The sequence below is a fragment of the Sceloporus occidentalis genome, unplaced genomic scaffold (assembly GCF_023333645.1).
Source record: "Sceloporus occidentalis isolate IW3139 unplaced genomic scaffold, rSceOcc1.0.p SCAF_71, whole genome shotgun sequence".
NCBI classification, from domain to species: Eukaryota; Metazoa; Chordata; class Lepidosauria; order Squamata; family Phrynosomatidae; genus Sceloporus; species Sceloporus occidentalis.
The window spans coordinates 2875934-2899852 of record NW_028317051.1 but is presented as its reverse complement, the minus strand read 5'-3'; the positions used below and the strand labels follow the sequence as shown (position 1 = coordinate 2899852).

Here is a 23919-nt window from a genome sequence, read left to right as displayed (position 1 = left end):
AGTAATGTTTTATTTCTAAACAAAGCAAGGAGTATTATTCTGCGTATTATGGCCTTTCTGTCCTAAGACTGAAGGCCCTACTATTGTCATTTGATTTCTGCATTCTCCATGTGATAATACTCGTATAAGAACAGGTTTTCACACTAGAGGACTGCATTGGGATGCGGGTCCCGCAGAACCCGTCAAAAAACGTGTGGGCGGTTTTTCAGGTGTTGCGGGCAGTCAGACAATGTACCTGCGGGTCCCAGTAATCCTGCGCACTCCCGTTAGGCTGCCTTCGAGTTGCTCGCACACAGCGTCTCTTCTCTTGTTCCGCCCAGGAACTCACCGGAGTCACGTGAAGTTAAGCCACGTCACATGACTCTGCTCCGTTCCGGCGGGACACGAGAAGAGGCACTGTATGTGAGCAACATGAAGGCAGCCTTGTAGTAGTGCCCGGGAAATCTGCAGTTCAGGTAAGGGGGTGGGGGAGTTTGTATGAACGAGTATGCGTGATTAAGGGAATGAATGATTATCTGTGAATGAGGGAATGAATGAGGGAATGAATGTTTGTGAATGATGTTTGCGGGAGCAGGTGGGATTGGACACACATGTCACGGGAGCGGGCAGGAGTGGAACACACACATGTTGCAGGAGCGGGCGGTAATGGTCAGAAATTCAGCGGGAGCAGGATTAAAAAAAACAGTCCCGCACAGGGCTCTACTCTACACTGAGCCGAATGTATCCTAATATCGACATTTCTCATACTTACAGAAAGTGTTACTACTACTGACCCACTGCAAAATAAAGTTATCCACTTGGTAATTACACATGTTTAGTAACCCTTTTTTAACAGGTAGGTGACAACCGTAAAGCATTTTCTTGGGGAAAGGCTGAGTGGAAGCTTTACTGAGAAGGTGGTAGATAACGAAAACACACCCTTCGCAGACGTAGTAAAGGTTAATACACTATGGCAATTTAAATATGTATGGAATAAGCATATGGCTATCCAAAGTCTTAGATCAGACTAAGAACAGATTTAGGTTTGAGTCTTTACAGTGGGAATAACAGGCAGACTGAATGGGCAGAATGGTTCTTACCTGCTGTGAAATTATGTTTCTATTTAAAAGCACTTAAAATTTGAAGTAAGAAAAATGGGATATTTTAGAAGGCCCAAAACTCCATAAAAGAGAAAAACCTGTGTATTTACTGCTAATCGTGAGGCTTCCTCTCAGAGACAAGAAAGGTGCCGCAGAGTAATCAGTGGCTTTTCTAAGTTTACAACAAAATTAAGTTCTGATCACTGACGTTAGGTCCATATGACTACGTCTTCCATGGTAATGTGGGATCAGAGATCCCTGCTAGTATGCATCACAGGTGCCTAAACATCCGATGTACACAATAATGCGTATAATATATAATATATATATATATATACACACAATATTATATTTATTTAAAAAGCTTACTAAGAAGGAGGGGTCTTTTTAAATAAAGATCAAGGAATAAAAACCATATCTCTACATACTCATATATATCTAAAGGGAACATAAATAAGTCTATGCCATACCGCCACAGGCCACAAAAAGAAAATTCTGATGGACCAGATAAGCAATAATATCAGGAAATCCTTTTTAGACTGTATCCAACAACTATGATGTATGAAGTTTACTTTGGGTGTTTCATTCATTTGCATCTGACTCAAATCTAGGTAAAATTCCTTAATTTTCTATTTTCTTCAGACACAGTATTTCCATCCAAAAACATGTCGACTTGATGATGAGGTGTTTTCAGTAAAAGGTTCCACATGTAGAGAGCCTTGGCTTGGGTGTGCTGATTTCACACCTCTGGCAGAGAAACATTTTAATGTGCTACAGATCAGCTGGATAGGAACTTCTGCTTGCATAAATGGTCTTACTTATTATATGAATAAAAATAACTTTAATATATTAATATATTCATCTATGTTTATACATGTTATTTAGAATTTTAGAGAAAAGAGACTTAAATATATATGCATCTCATACAGCTGAGCAAAAATAGTATGCATTGGTTTCTCTTTCTCATCTAATTCCCATCCCTGTGTGGGCCTAAAGTCATCTAAAATAAGTAATTAAAATGTGATTCAAAAAGAATGGTCCACATGGGTCAATAGGTTATTTTTTTGCTGTGACTGTCTCTGTATCTATGTGCTTGTATGCCTACAATATCTCCCATCTATTTAGTAAATAGGTAGTTACAAAAGAAAAAGGGGTGATTTTATGATTTGGCATAAAACCTTATCACACTTAGCGAGTCTCTTAAAAGAATCCCTAAATCCAAGATTTGATTGTTTGGATATAACTGGACAAGGTACATATTGTAGAGTGTTGTGCGAGATTAATGATTTGTTGTACTAGTACTACTCTTAACTTAATCTCCATAGAGATGAAAGAGAGTAACAGATGCTCTGCAGTTTCCTGTACGCCAAGCATCTAGGGCAGGGGTCCCCAACCACCGGGCTGCTGATAAATAATGTTTTTTGACTATCCTGTTAAAAAACATTATTTGTCAGCGGTAAATAACCTGACCAATAACCTGATATTGATGTAAAACAGTTATGACATCATATTCCGGCGCTCAGCAGTGAAGCAGCGCGCCGCGGCAGAGCAGGGAGACAGAGGCCTCTCGCTCCCAACGTAGGACTCCTGGACGGTAAGTGAACTTCAAGGGGGGAGAGGGTAGATAGTGAGAAGGGGAGGTGAGGGGATAGATAGTGAGAGAGAGGGGATAGATAGTGAGAGAGGGGGGAGATAGTGAGAAAGGGGGTGTAGATAGGGAGAAAGAGGGTGTAGATAGGGAGAAAAGGGGTGGAGAGGGGGTAGATAGTCAGAAGGGGGTAGTAAGAATATTGAAATAAATAAAGAGTGAGAATGAGTGAGAGAATGAAAGTGGAGTATTATAAATAATAATAAATATATTAATAATATAAGTAAAATGCACAATAAATGTAGAGCACTTCAATCAAACCCAAAACACCCGCCCCCAGTCCGTGGAAAAATTGTCTTCCACAAAACCGGTCCCTGGTACCAAAAAGGTTGGGGACTGCTGATCTAAGGCACCTCTGCATTTGACATCTATTCTATTAATAGGGTTTGTTTTCTTCATCAATACCATTTGGTGGAGCTGGATTATGTCTCCAGAACTTGTGTGACGTTCCTGCAGTTGGCTCTCATGCCCAATTACTCTAGTCCTTATGGTTAGCATTGTAAATCTATTTTGACTTGTCATACATTTAGAAAAAGAGCTCGAAGAACCTGTAAAATTGCTTTAGATTTTGACCTACAATATTGCCCCATTCGGCCTGCTTGGCTAGATCTTTTCTCTCCACCTCTGCTCTGTAACAACATGCATTGTTACGTGACAATTGTCCCTTTTTTGCCATTTGTGATCATCAATTCCTATTTTCTGCATTAACTCTATTGAGCCTATAAACCTATCATTTTAAGTTAACCCACTCTGCTTAGTTTTCATATTACCTTATATGAAAATTGTGAATACCAAATATTTTAAATATTAAAACACACTTAACATTAAATATTGCTTCATATGGTTCCAGACACATTATTTATGTAGGAATAACTGATAAAACTATATTCAGCTACAGGGACTAGAAAATATATAATGAACATGTCATTATTACACAAATCAATATTATATATTTTAATTGGTCCTAATATGACCTATCGCACCATGCCAAAAATATCTTATTGTGCTAACCCACACATTTCAGTTTATATTGGATTTGATAACAAAAGACATAATCAAGAGCTCTAATTATACAGAAGATCATTGTAAAATTGGGTGATGTTTGCCTAACTTTTATAACCATGTGCTAAGCAGCGGGATTTAGCAAACACAAAAAACTATCTCAAGCAATTAAACCTTTGAATAGAGGACGTCCGTGTTTTGTCTAGATATTATACAGAGATCTAACATTAAAAAAAACCTTCTAAAGAGAAGAATAATTTTGTTACTTAAGTTTAAGCAGCCAAATGAACAGAGCAGCCAAGGACAATACTTTGTAATTTTTAACAGACCACTAGATAGATCAGTGGAATAAAAAAAACCAAAGAAAATAACAGTTTCTTTTGTTATTGGATCTTTTACTGTAGTAAAAAATCAGTCACTGCTCAAATACCAGCACAAAAGTATGGTTACCCTTTCTACAGTTCCAACAAAGACACTCCAATCATCATTTGCATTTTACTGCATGTGATAGCCAGTATTCATTTTAAATTAGGTTTTTTGCTAATACATGAAGGGATTTGAAGGAATCCACCCTATGCATTTGCCCTCTTTTCTTGAACCCCCAACCACCGGCTTGTGGTGGATGTGTTCAGCCAGACACATCTCCTGTTTGCCAGTGTCCATGCATGGTATGCTAACCTCCAGCCAGCACCGGTGCTGGGTCCAGCAAGAGTTCCAGGGCGTCTAACAAGACACCCCCCACACAGAGGGAGAAGGCACCCCCATTTAATATGAATTTAAGTACATTGTACTAATTTACTAAGATGGTAGGGTTGTTGGGTTTTTTTAAATGTTTTCATTCCTTTTACTGTTTTCTTTGGCATGTATAAAGGAAAAAGGGATTGTTTTATTTTCACCATTATATCATATGATGGGATAATTGGTTTGTCTTACCCTCTAGCTTAAACATGGTTTATGTAAAACCACAGCCATAAAGCATACTGGTAAATAACCTGACCAATAACCTGATATTAATGTAAAACAGATGTTATTAAAGGTGCTGTTCCACTTAGATAACATTAATTGCACTTTCAAGTATCCTAAGCAAATAGCATAAAAAAAAATTTCTAATGCTGCATTTGTTTTTAAAAGTGTAGAGCAAGGATTACCTTTAAGATGTGAACCATATCCAAAGAAGACTAAAGACTAGAATGGTTTCATTTAACTTTCTAGTAACATTTTTTATTGTAAGTGTCACATTTTCATTTACACTACTTTCTGATGGGCAAATTAATGGTCAAAGTTTTTTAAGCCGGTTAATAAACCTTGTTTTGAACTGGTAGTATTGCAGGGGTGCCATGAATTCAGCACAGCCACACATGACAAAAGGAAAGATTTTCATTTCACGGCTTTATAAGTAATATGCATTATTAAAACATACATTTGTCACTGCGACCACACCTGAAGCTTATACTAGATTTTGTATATGTGCAAAGCTAAACAGAAAACATTTAAGCAATATTAATCTGCTATGAGCATGCATACTACAGGTTTTTTAGGATTATTATAAGGTTCATGTTTGTGATTATATAGTTTTGCTATAGCTTCTACACAGGAAAACAAAACCCAAAAGTCACTTAGTGAAATCAGTGGTGTATTTGCGTTTGGGGGTGACCTAAGCCCAACCTATTTCCTTCAACCTCCGTGGTCAACTTCCCAGGTACAATAAAAGGCGCTGTGCGTCTTTAAGAAACAGAGTGCATGGATATGACGTCATATCCCAGTACTCTGTATCTTAAAGGCACACAGCTAGGGCTGCAACTACTAATCGATAATAATCGATAATGAAAATCATTGCCAACGGATTTCATTATCGATTAGTTGAATCGATTTTTATCGATTATAAAATTAGGTTTTTTGGGGGTTTTTTTAGAGCAAATGCACTGAAAAATACCCCTCGTTTTATAATCCGTTTAAGTCAGTGTGAGTCACAGCAGTTACTACTTACAGTCCTCCCTGCAGTCACTCTGATGATTGGCCCCACCCCTTTCTTTCTCCCAGTCCCTCCCTGCAGTCACACTGACGATTGGCCCTGCCCATTTCCTTATAGCGTCCATACTGTCCACAATTCATATAACTGTGAGTATAAAATTCATATTTGGGTTGCTGAAAGTTAGGGAGTTCATTTAGGAGCAGTTATGGTTAATGGGGTAGGGTGACTCTAGGAACGTCACAGTCCCAAAATGCAGGAACCCCAAATCTGTTTCCGAGCTCCACAGTCTTTAGAGTCTCTTATGATTTGGATAATGTGGCACTCCTTACCAGGGCCCATAGTCTGTAGGAAGGAGGCTGGCACTCAGTCCCCTCCAGGAGCCCATGACACGGAGGCTTCCGTGACATGGGGTTTTTAGGGTTAACATAGGGGCAGCTATGGTTGATGGGGTCTTTAGGGTTAATTTAGGGGCAGTTGTGGTTAATGGGCATCTTTAGGGTTAATTTAATGCTGAGGACTGAGGGTTAATTTAATTTAATAAAGTTAACTTAAGGTGCAGTTAGAGGTAAAGGGGGGGCAAACTAAGGGGAATCTAAATCCTGTGGGCAGTGAAGATTAATCCTATATTTATTGCGTCAGTGTGCTGTGAACTAGTCTGTGAATCTATGAGGGCACTATGGGATATCTGAGGGGTATAAGGCATATTTGGGGTGGACGAAGTGACATATCTGGGGGTATAAGGCATACTGGGGTATAAGGCATATCAGGGGGTATAAGGCATATAGGGTATATAAGGCATATGTGGGGAGGGCAGTGTGGCATATCTGAAAGGCAGTATGGGAAGTCTGGGCTCAAATTGTGCATAACTGGGGGGGTAGGTTGGGAAATAAAAACAAGAAATGCATTTTTATCAAACTTTTTTATTCTGCTGTTTGTTAATCGATTATGAAAATAATCGTTAGCTGCAGCCCTACACACAGCATCTTTTAATTAAGCCTATGAGCGGCTGTGGTGAGCCGGTACATCATCCATAGCGTAAATAGGATGGAGTGAAACATATCTAAGAAATGTGAAAAGGAAAAAAAAGACAATGCCAATATAGTTTGATACTGGTTTGTCGAAAACAAAATTAAGAAGTTCAAGAAACAGGGTTTCGTATGATTAGGGGTAGGGTTAGTGTCCAAGAGACTTGACAGGGCAGAGAGTGGTAGAATCAGGACAGGGAGTGCGGAGGGCCAAATGCGCCTTCCACACCCAGAAATTAAACGCGCTAACTTAGAGACATGGTAATTAGCTCCTGAGCATTCTGACCATAAGCCGGAAAATTAGATCCCAGGCATGCGTATACATAAGTCAATAAAGTTTTAGCACTTACCAATCAGGGGAGTCGGCAAGATACGTGCACATCTTACTGGACCATGCCGGACTGAGAACAATTCTTGCGCTTCCCCACTGACCTGTGAATATATATATTTGTGAAAAATTAACAGAGAACATAGCACAATGCCTTGTGAAATCAGCCATTGTGCAATCCATATTATAAATGACTTTTCTTTAAGTAAGATGAATCTGTTGGGTATTACCATATATATATACTTTTTAAAGCCTAATGATACTAACTACACAAGATCAATACACCAATTTTAGCACACATCTCTTTTTGATTAGTAACAAAGAGAAAGTGAAGGTACATTAGGTGCATACCAGGGATTACCATCAATTATTGAGTGGAGATCCAGTTGTCCACACTTGTCTTTGCAATGTAAAGAACAGGCTAACAAATATGAACATTGGTTGGATCTAAAGCAAACAGAGTGGCTGAAGCGTTGAATGAACCCAGAAAACTGTGACTGCAGTTTCTCAGGGTTAGAGCGGTTTCTCAGCATAATTCTAATAATCACATGATATGTTATTTACAATTTTATGATAAAGAATAGTTAGCACCGTTAATAATTTCATTTAAATTCATTTTGCAGAAATACATATTGCTGAAAATAATAAGGAAAATAAAAATAAATGTGAAAACAGAGTCATTTTTATCAAAGGACATTATATTAGTTCTCTCGCCTTAGATGTAAAAATTGCATGGTTAATCAAACATACATATGACATAAAATAAATAATTCTGGTTGATATCCAAAAACCTAACCCATTTGGTAAATACATTGATTAAGCTGGACAATCAGGACAATACTCAGGAATATATGACTGCATACATACATTTAGAACTTGACACCAACATTTCCACTCTGGAACACACTCCTACCTTTCATAAATACCGTATTTGCTCGATTATAAGACGACCCTCATTATAAGACGACCCCCCAAAATCTGAATATTAATTTATCAAAAAAGAAAAAGCCTGAATATAAGACGACACTATAGGAAAAAAGTTTTACCAGTAAATGTTAATTCATGTAAACCATGTGAGCAATTTTTTTTTATATAAAAGCTATGATTGAGAAAAATATTTTACTTCCTTTTTTTTTTTTAAACCTGCCCCCCCAGTTATGCACATCTGCCCCCTGGCTTGCCACTCTGCCCCAGAAATGCCTTATACCCTCTATATGCCACTGTGCCCCATGATATGCCTTTTAACCCTCTAAATGCCACTGTGCCCCATGATATGCCTTTTGACCCCCTATGTGCCACTCTGCCTCCAGAATTGCCTTATACCCCTATATGCTACTCTGGCATTTAGGGGGTTAAAAGGCATATTGTGGGGCAGAGCTGTCAGAGATCACGGGGAACCCCCGCTGCTAACCGCACCTCCTCCCGGCTGCAGCGGAAGTTGTCTACGCGAATCGCGTAGAGCTCTTGGGTGGGGGGGGGGAGACAGGAGGATCCAGGTCTGATTATAAGACGACCCCGATTATAAGACGAGGGGTATTTTTCAGAGCATTTGCTCTGGAAAAAACTTGTCTTATAATCGAGCAAATACGGTAGTAATGAGCTTTTGGGGTAATGGATTAGTTAAAAAAAAAGTATTTAGACCATATGACAAATGCAATATTATTCTAATGAGTAAGTAGATGGTAAACTTAGAATTGAACACTGAGACAAAATGGGAGTTAGTTCTGGGAATAAAAATGAAAATATGTAACTCCTTACTGCAAAGCTTTATTATCAAATCAATGTTTTAATGAGAAACAAACTCTTAACAAAGGGTCCTATACTCATCCGGCAGATGCAATTTCCATTGATATATCATTTTCATAAGGCATTTTACTGGATACCAATTTTGGGAAGGAAGGATGGCGCTGCTCACAAAAAAAAGATAAAGCAAAAACAACCTTTTATAGGTGGTGACTGGAATAGATACATAAAAATTGATGCTCTTTTCATTTATGAGTGCGACCCAGGATCAGGGAAATAGGCCAACTTCTGAGTTCCTGTATATCCAAGGAGTCAGGGGCCTACCTAGTGTATTTGGCACCTGGGGCAGATCCAGTACGTGGCACCACACACACACACACTTTAAAACTGCATTGCATCTATCGTTATATATTCTGGTGTAGACATTGATGGTGGTACAGGATAACTGCTATCATTATATACTGAGGCAAACATCGATGGTAGTACAGCATAACTGTTATCATTATATACTGAGGCAGACATTGATGGTGGTACAGCATAACACCTATCACTATATAATGAGGCAGACATTGACGGGGGTACAGCATAACTGTTATATACTGAGGTAGACATTGACGGTGGTACAGCATTACTGTTATTACATACTGAGGCAAATATTGACGGTGGTACAGCATAACACCTATCACGATATATACTGAGGCAAACATTGACGGTGGTACAGCATAACACCTATCGCTATATACTGAGGTAAACACTGACAGTTGTACAGCGTATTCCCTCTTACTATACATTAAGCCAGCCATTGACAATAATGCACCATAACCCCTATCACTATATACTAAGCCAAACATTGATGTGGTGTAGGCCTACCACTTCAGTGTCTGGCTTTGTATATAGAAAGGATGCACCGAATTGTTGTAGATTTGCTGGTGAGATTTTAGTTCAATAAAACATGACACCGTGTAATATGTCATGTTATTGTTCATCAGAGGTTGTATTTGTCTCATTTTTAGACCTGCTAATAAACAGATAATTGTTATTATGTCCTGATATGTAAATCCATGGAATTCAAAGAGGGTGTACTGTATATGCAAAACACAGCAACATTGCAGCTGAGGAAGTGCAAACGAAACGTGTCCTGCTTGTTTTTTTTGGCGCAAGCCTGGCCAGGCACAGTCATTACCAGTGGTAAGTGTTTTTCTTTTGGATATATATAGTATATTTATTTCTTTTTTGGTTCTCCCTGTATATTCATTGTTTTAACCCCTAGTGGGGCAGGCTCCACTGCTCTTGTTTTATTTATATATTTGTACCCAATTATTGAGGTCTTTTATATATATTTTTTTTGTCTCTGTATTCCTTTTATTTAATGTATTGTATATTTTTTTGTCTTTGTATTAAACATATTGTTTTTACATTTATCCAAGCGCTGTCTCTTGTTTTCAGTTTGTGATAAACTGTCCTCTAATATGAACAGAAAATGGAAAGAAAAAAAAATAGCTCTGAAGACCAATAAAAGTATATTCTAATACAAATAAAACTTGTGCAACATTTTAGAACATGAGCACCTTATAACAAGTACGACTGAGTTTAAGAATAAATGTGCGTAAGAAAATGTTACGGAACATGAGTTGCCTGGGTTACTCGTACACACTAAATTAAGTCTTTATGCATGTTACCTATTTGTCGTCATTCTTGATAATGGGGAATAAGTGGAACTCTACCTAAAATAACCTTGCATGACCATTTAAATCCCAGGGTACATTTTGAACCATATTACTAATGGACAATTATTTCAGGATTGCAATGTGTAAATACCAAAAGCATTCCTTTCGCTTAATCTTCATTCTGCTATGTAGTCATTATACTTTAAGCATAATGAATTCTTTATCATCACTGCCTGCAGATAATTTGGGTGTTCTTTATTCAGCCTAAGTGCTAGCTTGCATGCTGGAAAGAAATCCTGTATTTATTCCTCAGATGAACAGGGCAACAGCACCATCTGCCAGCTGCTACACTCCTAGGCAGAAGATCCAAAATGAAAAATAAAGTGTTGCAATATAAATAATAAAACCTGGCATGAAAAAGTCTGCTAGGTTTTTGCTATAATGTACTACCAAGATAAAAGCATTAGAGAACAGATGACCCGATAGTTTTAAAACTATCTCTCCGTTAGATGACTACGGCAATTTTAGGTATGGATCATAGTACACTGTCAACGTCTAACTTGCGGCCCTGGGCATTATGACCCTGATGTATGAGGGTAATTAATTTGCCATTAGGGATTTAAATCTACTAACTGGTAAGGCGCTTATTTACCATTTTCTTTCCTCTAACTCTCAGCATGACCATTTACAACCCAGCTTTCAAATATAGATAATGGAGAGAATTCAAAGAAATACACAAATAGTACATGGTCTTTCTTACTAACAGAACACACAAATAATTATATACACACCTTAATATGTAAACCTTAGAAAATAGAAAGAAAGTATGATGAAAAACGTTAAATACATCAAGAGATTAACCCTTAGCGTGCTTAGGTTAAGGAAATACTTGGATGCTGGGATTAAATAAAATTTTTTTTTACTAAAAAGGAGAACTTGAACTAGAAGCCACAATTTTACCTTAGAAGGTCCAAGGCTGAGGAAATGTGAGAAAATTCTAATTTACAGAAAGGGTGGTATATGCGAGGATCATTGCGTTAGTTGAAAGAGAACAGACTGCATTTGTAGACTAGGTGGGCCAAATGGATGTTTTCTGCAATCACAATCTTTGAGCAGCCAACTCAAGTATTTTTCTGCTCTAACAATTGCTTTGATGGCCCTGTATAAAGTATAGTTAAATCTGTCCTTGAAAGTCACCCCACTAATTGAACTTTACACCATGCAAGACCAGGTCTGTCATCCTTGCAATGAAATATGCCAACCACAAATCTCTTGCAAATTCACCAGCAAACTCAATGTTCTATTAGACTATAAGCATGTTAGTCCAGGATGATCTCCCTATTCTGTAACAGAATGAAGGTTCCCCTAACCGAGGCAGCTAGCGGATCATTTAACATGTGTAAATTGACTCCGCTGCCGTAGGAGGCAGCAGGGCAAACACAGGGAGTGAGAACCGTGTTGCGTGCATAATGTGAGAGAGAGTATGTATACTTATATACGTGCCTGGTGTTGGAATGAGTGTGTGTTAGTGTATGTGCATGGTGTTAGAAAAAGTGTGTGTAACTGTATGGTGGTACAGTGTGTGTTATGGGTGTGTTACTGTATGGTGTTAGTGTATGTGAGTGTATGTGTGCATTAGTGTATGGTGTTAGTATCAGTGTGTGTTTATGTTCATGTCTGGTGTTGGCACATGTAGGTGGGTGTTTACTTATTGTATTAGCATGAGTGTGCGTCAGCATATGGTGTTAAGAGTGTTTGTGTTTATGATAGTTTATGGTGCCAGTATGAGTATATATGTTAGTAGCTGGAGAACGCATATTAAAGCAGGAAAGCACTACCACTGAAATAAATGGGTACATGTTCTGCAAATGTGCACATCTGACTGCCAGTAAATATATGTTGTGGTAGAATAAGTATTCGTCTGAACACATGTCCTGCACAGAAAACATCTGGGGGTGGGGAAAGGGCAAATGCATTTGGGGGTATTCTGTAGAATACACCCATGCATCTGCAAGTGCGACACCACAAAAATCTAAAGGGCCTCACAGCTATCATATGCATCAGATGGTTGAAGAATTCATTAAACTATACATTTGGGCATAAAGGCATTTTTCTGTTTGTTAAGCTTGATTTTTGGCAAGCTTTTTTTATGACTCTGGAAACTGTTTCTAAGAGGTAATAGCTGGCACAATAAAGACTGTCCAAGATCTGTTCATACCCAAGGTACATTTTCCTTAATTTTCTGATGGTTTGTTAATGCTTAACACACATTAGAAATCATTCCAAATAAATAAATAATTTAAGGAAGTGACAAAGTGTTAAGCTTCACCTGTTCATCATTATGCAGCAGAAAAATTAAGAACTTTACAAACTGTAAAGAAGTTAAGTGCTGAAATGTCAGCGGACAGTGGAAAAATAAACATGTTTCTACTGTCTGTCAGTTCACTCAGTGATGTTTTGGCAAACTGGAGGATAAACACTCTCTGGTTGATACCCTCTATAAAGATTTATGAGGCCGGCGGCTCCTGCAATTCACTTTGGCTCCTTAGTTCATGCGTTACAGAAAGTTCAGAAAATTACTTTCGTCATACCAGAAAAATGTGCAGTAATTCTGACTATGGTTAAAATTGTCATTGTCTCTTCCACTTCCTCTTCCATGGTGTTATCACATAAAGTAGAGGCGGCTACGGCAAGATTAACACGGAAACAAATGTGCTCATCTCTGTACCTTTCTATTCTTGTAAAATTCATTAGAATACTAAAAATCTCACACACCTTTCTGGAAGGAAACATACCACTAAACTTACTTATCTTTTCAAGAATTCTTTTTGGAAGCTGAATCCTGGGACTTGGATATGGAGACCAACACCCCTTGTTGGCAACATACATTAATAATGGCTGGAATGGAATGTCCCCCAGCATTTCAGTTTTGGGGTGTGTGGCATGAGGCTGGAAAAGGCATGACTGACACTGGAAGTGAGCTTCTAAGGAGTTTTGTGCTGCAACAGCACAGACCTCCATTGATTTTTCACCTCACCTGGCCAGTCAGGGGAGATCAGAAGATCTCCCCAACCAGCTCATGCTCTCCATTTCCTGCAAATGTGAGACTGTAGGCAGCTACCCTATTATTGTCCAAGTGGCTTGGACAGGGGGCATAGCATAAGCATAGGGTACAGAGAGAGGGATACCACAAGTATCCCTACTTAGCAAGGTCAGTACCTCCAGAGGACACAATCCACTCTGTCCCTCTTTCTTTCCCTGATGCCCCAGAAAATTTGCTGGAATTATCACAAGGTTCTAAAGACACACACGCACATATTATATATATATATATAGATAGATATAGATAGATACTCTGTAGAAATGTGCTTTTGAATTGTGTAAAATAAAAATACATTATTGTAGTTACTATAAATACCCCACTCTATATGAAGCTGCATACACGTATTATGTAAATCCATGCCTTTAAAGCTGACTAACACACAACTTTGGTTCATTTGCTTGCCTATGTGTTATTCACATGAAGATAGTTCATTGGGCGATAAACCTGAAGCGAGAGAATCTTTATATACTTCCCAACTTCTCCACTCCAGGCACGTGTGCCCTATCTTCCTAACATTCCAGGGTGCTAATGGCATACTAAGCAGAGATAGATTAGGCCTGAAAAGAATAGGGAATGCATGCGCAGATGCAGTTATATGGCACTGCCAACCTGACTGACATCAGGAGACAGCCAGTGATCTTAGAAATGTTACCTTGACTCCAAAGAAATGGAACAAGTAGGTATCACTAGAGAACCTGAAAGACATGACGCTGCCCAAAAAAAAGTCAGGTTAAATGATATAGAAGGTTTATTTACTCTACAAAGAGCTTATAGTCCGGAAGTTACTTACAACAGTACCACAGAAAGAAACTTTGAGACAATCTGACATAGCTGCATATTACCAGCTGAAAAGTTTGTTAAGCAAGATTTTATCGGTAGCTTGCAATAATGGCTTTTAACAGCTTACAGCACTTACGGTATTAATACCACAATCAGATCCCACACATTCTCAAAGAGGCTTTGTGTTGAGATTATTAAAAATATTCACTGGATACGTTCTTGCAAATGAAAGCTTCAAAGATGTGCCCACGTACGGTATTATAAACCAACAGGATATCTAATTAGGCCTGATATATAGCAAGACTTTTTAATGTGTGTAATAGGACACCTGCTTTGACTGATAACACATACACCGCCGCAACGACTTCCCATATTTAGCACTTTATTGGGCCCACTCACTGTTAGGCATTCAGCCATGAATTCTCAGAAAAACAATATTACTGTAATGCCATAATCAAAGATGGTCGGAAGTCGTTTTATTTGGATGAAAGCTCGTTATTTTACTGCATTCTGATGAGTTATACAAAAATATGTTTCTAAGCAGCGAACTTGCTTCATACTTCTGCTAAGAGGAATCTAACACCAAATATATATCTTAATGTTGTGCAATCTGCAATCCAACAGAATGACTGATCAGGATGCAGACCTCCGCTCCAAAAGAAGGCCTACTGCAGCTTGCTACCCAAGGCCATACTAAATGTTAATGGGGGGCTTCTACAAATTTGCTTTGAAGAGGCAATTTACCCCCCCGACACCCCCAATAAAGAAGAATGCATATTAAAGCATGCTTTAAAAAGTAAAAAAGGACTTGTCTGAGGTAGAAGATGCAGCCCTGCACCTGCCTTCCTCTTTTTCAGTCCAATGATTGGTGTTTGAAGCAACCAATCAGTGGCAGGAAAGCACTCCAATTCAAATCAGTATATCACGTGCATAAAGATGTTTTTAGCCGAATACATCTCCTCTATGGTAAATACCTGATGGGTAGGACAAAGGGGCAAAGCATATCGGTGGATTCTGCAAAATCCTCCATTCATTTTTTTTTTTTAAAGGGGGACATCATGAAAATTCAAGAGCATATGATGGCTGGCGCATCTTAAGTACTTTAGTATGCATTCTCTATTGACAGAGCTGTGTGGGGCACTATGTATGTTTTGCTATACCTTAAATCATCGTGCTTTTCAACTTTCATTCTTACAGGAGGTCACATTCTTTTTTATAAAGCCCCTATAGAGAACTCCCAAAAGCCATCATATCCCTTCCCGCATATTTTCACGTTTTGAGTAGTTACCAAACATTTGTCTCATTTAAGAAATTACTCACATATTACTGTGCATCTAGCCAAAAGCATCAGGTTCTAAGATGTTTGGCATACATCCTATGTGCATGAAAACTGAACTGACACGAGTGTACCTTAGGCTAAGATTACTGTGTCTGTTCAAAAGCAGTATATCACAATGAAACCACCATCGGCTAAGTAGACCTTTCCTGTTATTAGCCATTGTTTCTTACGCTAGTGAACTGTGTCAGCGGGAGGGTGGTTCTGGACGTGTTAGAGCTGGGGTTTGCCCTTTGCCCTTGATAATGCACCGTGATATAAGGTGGAAAAACCTGCAAACTCCATCTTTAGTCAACAGACCTATCTGTTCCATGTATTCCTTTCCTGGCTCTATAAAATTAAACATTTGTGCAAACATGACGTTATAGAAATGTTACCCATACAAACAACAAATGTTATACATGAGGGTAGATGCATTTATTGTATTGCCCTGCATCTATACTCCGAATGCTTTTCTTCACTAAGCTCATGCGTTTATTGTACAATATGCCTGACCCTCTCAAAACCATTGCCTGCAGCACTATTTCAGCATTGCGAATAAATGACAATCTCTAAATCGGCTACCAACATTCAACTCCTTGAAGCAGCGCTTCAACACCCACTGGAGTAGCACATGCAGAGGAACAAACATAGGGAACAGATCTCTGCACCTAAAGCACTTACAGATATCTCCAACGAGATTTCCATTTCAACATGTAGACCTGTTCATCTCAAAGCTTGCTTCCGGACACAAAACTTCAAAAAGTGCACAGTCAATATGAAGAGTAGACTGATCACTCTTACCACCTTAAGCGGTGAACTTGACTCTACATGACATAACAAAAGTCATTTGTAACAACAGAGTGACAGAAGGAACACATTTTTTCACGAGAACCTCAGGGTCTAATTTAAACATGGATCCAGAATATTTGAAATAAATTGAATTAAATTCATGTTAAACATTCTTCATCTACCAACACATGGAATGCTTTTCAGCTTTAATGATGGTTAGAGGCTTTAAAGGGTATATGTGGAAACATACTTAAGAGTCTAATGTTTTTTTAGGATAACACTTTCTAACACCATTGTCACACAGATTTTCTACCGAAAAGAAAGTTTAATGCTATTTACTTCTCGGCTTAAATTACTCTATAGTCAAGTATATATATATTTACTGTATGTACGTATGTATGTATGTATGTGTATATATATATATACACATGTAAAAGGGTGAAGCCGTATTAGTCCAGTAGACACAATGTCAAAAAATAGAGTATTGCAGAGTATGCGGTGATACCTTTTTTATTAGACTAACATAATACTTAAAAGACAAGCTTTCGAGAGTTATCCTCTCTTCATCAGGTCCGAAGCAATACTCTGAAAAATGGAGTGCGTCTTAACCTGTAATAACCTTTCCTTTTGTTTACTTTTAATATATGAATTCCACACCGCTGGCAGAATATCTGCTTAGAATATCATGCTAGATATATATATAATCACAATATAACATACGTACACATAATCATTTGTCTCACACACACACAAAATACTTAATCTTAAGTATACAAAAATATTAATTTTAATTATTGTTTACATACTGTAATAACCTGTTTCATTAAAGAATACTGTTATGATTATGATCTGGTAGAAAAGCACACCAGTCTAAAACTTGAGGGTGAGAGGTTTAGTTGTGAAGAAGTTTTACTTTACTGAGAGGGTGGTAGATAAATGGAATAGCCTACAATCAGGAGTGGTAGAGGCTAATACAGCAAGGGAATTTAAACATGCATTGGATAGGAATAAAACGATTCTGAATCTAAGAAGAGACCAAGGTCTCATTAGGACCTGAATCTCGCACCAGGAAAAACAGGCAGACTAGACGGACCGAATACTTCTTGACCAATGTCAAAGTCTATGTTTCTATGTTGTTTCTTTTCAACAAACTCCAGTATTCTTTGTATACAACACTTACGAAAATGTCATCCCAGACAAAAGAGCACCTTATGCATCATTCTGGTGTGCTGCCTTTATCAATTGACATTTCAACATCCCTGTTCCTAATGCACTTTGCAGTCTGCTCTTCCATTAAACTGAAGATCAGAAAGAAAGCGATAGCTTAAGGGAGATTGTCCTACATATCTAACACCATGAAGATTTAAACAATTACGCAGCAACTCCATCACCTCCCCTTTCACCAGCCCAAACACTGCTGCTGTCCTTTGAACCACATCTAATGGTATCTCCCATTTATAAGTAACACTCTCTAGTCAAAAGATCTCGCGCCAAAGAAATCTTAATGCAAAACCACTCAGACAGCGGAGAGACACATGCTCTTGGAGGCAGACTACCAAGGTGTCTGGGAATCAATGTAGCACCATTACAGACGGTGTCAGCTTAACAGCTGTCATAAACACTTCATAATCACTCAGGCATTCCAGCAGGGCACAGATTAGGGTATTATTTCATTAAAAGAGGAACCGCCATAGCAATGAGCGCAACGCTGAAGAAGTTACTCACATTTGGTAATGTCTAAAAAGAATAAAAGAGGCACTTGGAATGGTTTCGTCTTAACTTTCGCAGTGCTGGATAAGGGAAAATAGGTACTGGATAATACTTCTAGTAACTTTTCCCTACTCTGCCTTTTTTAAGAAAAAAAATGTTATTACCCTTTTCAGTTTTTTCAATGAAAAGACGGTTTAATGCTATTTACTTCTAATTCGCTACAATATGAATCAGAAGAGATGTAAAATGAATCCAGTTAATGGTCACTGACCAGAATGTGCGCAAGTCCCAACAGGATGACAATAACATAATGGCTGGCCACAGTTTGCTACAAAATAGAGCAATCAAATAAAACACATGATATGACATGCACATGCACATGCTTCAGTTCATTGGTAAGCAACATAATATTTGTAACACCTAATTGGCGGAATCTACATTTTCCCCAAATAAATGCTTCAGTCTTGAGTTTATTTCCCAAAAGAATTTGAATATGTATAGAACTCCAGGCAGCTATACTGAATTATATTCAATCCACTTTATATTTTGGAGGTTAGCAACTAGCTTTTCTTTTATTATCACCTTTATGATTTACTTGTAACATACATCCCGATTCTGTTGTTAAATAGGAAAGGTTTATGTAGTTTTCTGGATAAAAAAAGTGGCGGTTGAGAAATCCAGTACTACACACTATTTATCTTAATGTGTTAGTGACATCTAATGCTCACACACTGTACTACAAGTGAATCACAATTCCACTAATTCTTGGTATCAAACCCACCAATTATTTTTGCACGTCTAGTTTTTCTGTTGCTGAAAATCTACCAAAGCTAATTTTGTACATTAAACCAACAGGCAGAAACGCTGCATAAAATGACTGATATTTACAATGCTAATTCTATTTTAAAGCTATTTAAACAAGACACATCTAAGCAGCCTACTTAATTTATACTATCACAAGATGCAGACGTTTAGGGTATCTCAGCACATTACAACGCACGCTTTCTATTTCCTTGCCGTTGACTCCCGTACATAATCACAATGTCAAGGGCAAGTCCCTTGACTGATAAAATGCACTCGTTTGTGTCTTCGTTTCGTTGTGTCTTCGTTCGTGTGTTTTTCGCACATATCATGCAGTTATACTAATTAAGCAATTTCTTGTCTTTTTTTAGATGGTCCACTGGTTAACATTGTGACCAATGGTATATTCTGGCCAAGGCTGATTAGGTGTAGGGCGGGAGATCCAAGAGTGCTGGCAGCCCCTCTGCCACATTACCGGGGACGGCCTTCAGGCTACCTGGACCATGGCATACTAAATGGGCGAGTTGGTAAAATCTTGATCTCCCTTGTACCTGCCACATTTGCATTAAGGGGTCAGTACAGCGTCTGTGGAACTCTTCCCCCTTGCTGCGTGTACTTTAGAGACAGAGCACCTGGACATGATGTCAAGTCCTAGCCCCCATACCAGAAAAACAGTAGCTTGAGACAGGTCCTGGGGGAGCGGGTTGACTGGGGAAGATTGCCTCCTTGTGAACTGCTGAACCAAAATATTAACCTCTTAAAGACAGAGCTTTTTGTATTTTTTTGTACCCTTCGTGACAATGGTTGTTTTAACATTTTTGTGGTGTTGCTGTTTAGCTGTAATTTTCTTATTTCTCATTTAGTGTACCCACACAAATTACATCTTTTTTTTTTCTTTTTAGCACCAAGATACCATTATTTTGAACACCTACTTTATAACAACAAAAAAAAAAACACGGTGAAAAATTGAAACAAAATCAATCGTCATTAAGGGTGTGCATTTCCGTGTCGTGCCTGCCACGTTATTGTTGTCAAGGGGTTAATATTATTATTATTATAAGGTTTTTCTCTGCTGCTAGGCTCTTAAATAAACCACTGGTTGGGATTCCTACTCCTAGGTTATGCCTGATTGTAAATTTATGAAGTAGTGGTTGTAGCTATCCACCCTTATAGTAGTACGAAACAAAGAAAGATCATAGTGTGGGGTAGAACCTTCTACCAGGCAGGTAGAATTACCGGTAGTTTTGTTTGATGCATTCATAAATTGATATAGTTAATCCTAGCCCTAGACCTGTAGCATTTCATTTTTTAAATTACTAATCCAAGAAAAGATTCTTACTGTTCAATAACAGAGAAGCGCGCATACAAATTACTATGGAAACACAAGTGCTTGGTACACTTTGGAGGGGGAGGCATCTCCATTCTTTTTAATATGTACTCGCATAATAATTATGATTAATAATTCACATTAGTTCAGTGTAATTTCTTTTTACATTTTTTTCGGAAATAAAAATAAGATTATCCCATTATAGATTATAAATCTAACAGTAACAGTGTAAATGTAGGTCTTCTGAACCTTTAAAAAGCTGAGAGCCAAACAAGTTCCAAAACTTTAAGTTCACTTGCATGGTAATAAACACAGTCCTTTCTAAGCCATCCTGAAACATTTGCAAACACAGGCATTGCACCTGTTATGGGCTTCTGGTACGTTTAGATTTTACACATCAAAACCAAACATGTTGAAATATGAGAACATTTTGGGGCACAATGGCTTAAGTATCTACATAGGAAGTCTTTGCAGCTCTGTACACAGTTAGTTAAATGATTAGTACCAATTCAGAAGGGTCCCTTAAAAGCCTTGTGCCACAGCTGGATGACAAGTGCAATGTCTGTTACCATAGCAACAGACTGCTTAAAAAAAATAAGTCATTAGTGTCATTAGGTTTTCTTTGTTTTTTTAATTGCCCTTAGGGAGATCAGAGTATGTGGTATTGAGAATGAATCCACCTGAAGAGCTCATGATTTACTTGAACACTATTAATTACCATGGAAAAAAGATTAGGAGACAAATTCATAGTTTCAATGTGAATATACACTCACTGGCCACTTTAATAAGCACACCTTGCTAGCAGTGTTCCCTCTGTGCGCTTGTGCGCGCGCACATAGCTTTAAGAGGGAGCGCACATGAACAAAAATTGTGCGCACAACCAGTAGCGTATCGAACGGGGGGGGGGGGGCAGTCCGCTACTGGTTGTGTGCACGGCACCCCTCCAGAGACGGACAGTAATGTCCGCCGCTAGAGGTGCAGGCTCGGATAGAGGGAGACCAAGGATCTCCCTCTAACCGTCTTAAAAAAAATCAAGGGAGCGGGTGGTCTGTTAATGCAGACCTCCGATCCTGCTCCCTTGCGATGCGCGCGGCAACTGATGCAGCACTGAAGCCACGCCCACCGCCTCCACTGCACTGGAAGGAGAGGACACAGAAGAGGAAGAACGAAGAGGAGGAGAAGTGACAGAGAAAAGGTAGGAAAACATTCTGTGAGAGTGAATTAGTAAGTGTGTGAGAGTGATGGGTGTTATGGTGTAGTTTAAACTGAATGTTTTTGAATGAGTGTGTGTGCGTGATAGCATGGATGTGTAAGTGTGTGGGGGGGATAGCATGGCATAGGGAGGCTGTAATCATATTCTTATCATGCTCAGGTTCCAGCACGTACTGGCTGCCTAAGTATGATAGGAGTGAGATTGCTGTTGGCAATTATATTTTTTTGTTCAACCACACCTTTATTAAAAGTAAGTAACACACCAAAATTGGACAGAAAAATTCGATAACAATATTAATATATATATATATATATAGAATTGCTAACAGCAATCCCACTCCTATCATGCCCAAGCAACCAGTACATGCTAGAACCTGGACATGATAGGAGTGTGATTGCTATTTATCATATATATATATATATATATATATATTGTTGTTGATTTTTTTTGTCTAATTTTGGTGTGTTACTTTTAATAAAAGTGTTTTTTGTTTTTTTTTTTAAAGGTGTGGGGGGGGGTCATTTTCAGTTTCAGTCAAGTGAATGCTAAATTTTCAGGTCCAGAATTTTCATTTCGGTGCATATATATATATATATATATATATATACTAGGCCAGACACTAAAGTGGTAGGCCTACACCACATCAATGTTTGGCTTAGTATATAGTGATTGGGGTTATGCTGCATTATTGTCAATGTCTGGCTCAATGTATAGTGATAGGTGTTGTCAATGTGTGCCTCTGTATATAGTGATAGGTGTTATGCTGTACCACTGACAGTGTTTGCCTCAGTATATAATGATAGCAGTTATGCTGTACCACCCTCAATGTTTTCCTCAGTATATAGTGATAGCAGTTATGCTGTACCACTGTCAATGTTTGCCTCACTATATAATGTTAACAGTTAGGCTGTACCACTGTCAATGTTTGCCTTAGTATATAATGATAGCAGTTATGCTGTACCACCGTCAATGTTTGCCTTAGTATGTAATGATAGCAGTTATGCTGTACCACCGTCAATGTTTGCCTCAGTATATAATGATAGCAGTTATGCTGTAACACGGTCAATGTCTGCTTTCTGTCATCTCGAAAAAGTCTGCCCATTCTGCTGACATCAACAAGGCATTTTCGTCCACACAACTGCCGCTCACTGGATATTTTCTCTTTTTCCGGCTATTCTCTGTAAACCCTACAGATGGTTGTGCATGAAAATCCCAGTAGATCAGCAGTTTCTGAAATACTCAGACCAGCCTGTCTGGCACCAACAACCATGCCACGTTCAAAGTCACTTAAATCCCCTTTCTTCCCCATTTTGATGCTCGGTTTGAACTTCAGCAAGTTGTCTTGACCATGTCTACATGCCTAAATGCATTGAGTTACTGCCATGTCATTGGCTGATTAGCTATTTGTGTTAACAAGCAATTGAACAGGTGTACCTAATAAAGTGTCCAGCGAGTGTATTTGATATATTGGATATTTAGGGATTCCTTCAACAATAGAAAATGAAACTGACCAGTGAAGACTTTTTATGACAATGGTCAATACCGTTTTATATCAAGTCAAGCCAAGTAACCTTCGTGTATTATCACTCAGAGGGCAGAGGGCTCAATGAGGGGACTAGTCAATGAAAACAAAGAAATCTGGTCATCATATATGAAAGGCACATGATACTTACTGGTATGCTCCAGATCTGCATTCCATCTGTATATCCAATAATAAGCAGAAGAGGAGGATCACTGCCAGCACCATGTACTTCATGAAACTCCATATTCCTATAAATGTCTATGGAGGGAGAAAAGAGAGTAAAATAAAACATTATAGACCCCTTTAACCATTTCTGGACCTTATATATTTGTGCCAGAGTACATTGGTTTTGATTCTAAAATTATATATATTTTGAAATGAAAACCTATAAAGAGGCTTATATGAAAACACAAAAATAAATCCCTGCCAAAAAGATAAAAAAACTAATGCATATTTATTCAAGAATATTTAAAACAGGTGTGTGAAGCTTATTTTCAAGTTGTTTCTATGTGGATATGTTGTATTTTCTAAAGGGAATATTCTAGTGTCTCTAACATAAATATAAATATATATATATATTTATTTATACACACACAAACACACACTACTCCATGGGGGCTGGCAGCATACTTAAAGCAGATCTGTCACTTTATCGAACCTTTATCAATTAAAATAAGTGATACATGTACATGCATTAAAAACCCAACTGATATGACAGGAGATGGACTGCATAATGCTTGTCTGGGCTTCTGCTGATCTCAGCTACCATAGCTGAACCTTTTTAACAAAATATCTCCAAAACAATTACATGGACTATCATAAATCATTTGTCCTCGGGACATGGAAACTTCCTGGAGTTTGGAACCCTGCACCAATTACATTGTGAGCACTG

The 23919-nt window shown here is 38.3% G+C and overlaps 1 protein-coding gene across 1 annotated transcript in view; it reads right to left on the bottom strand.

The window, feature by feature from the left end:
• The window catches only part of LOC149286273 (BCAS3 microtubule associated cell migration factor-like), a 523731-nt gene that overhangs the window by 493617 nt on the left and 6195 nt on the right, over positions 1-23919 (bottom strand). The window contains exons 4-5 of the mRNA XM_089494317.1: positions 23179-23285; positions 7077-7158 (exon numbers count right to left, since the gene is read on the bottom strand). Of these exons, the coding sequence (XP_089350443.1) occupies positions 7077-7158; positions 23179-23285 (189 nt within the window). The remainder of the gene's footprint in view (positions 1-7076; positions 7159-23178; positions 23286-23919) is intronic.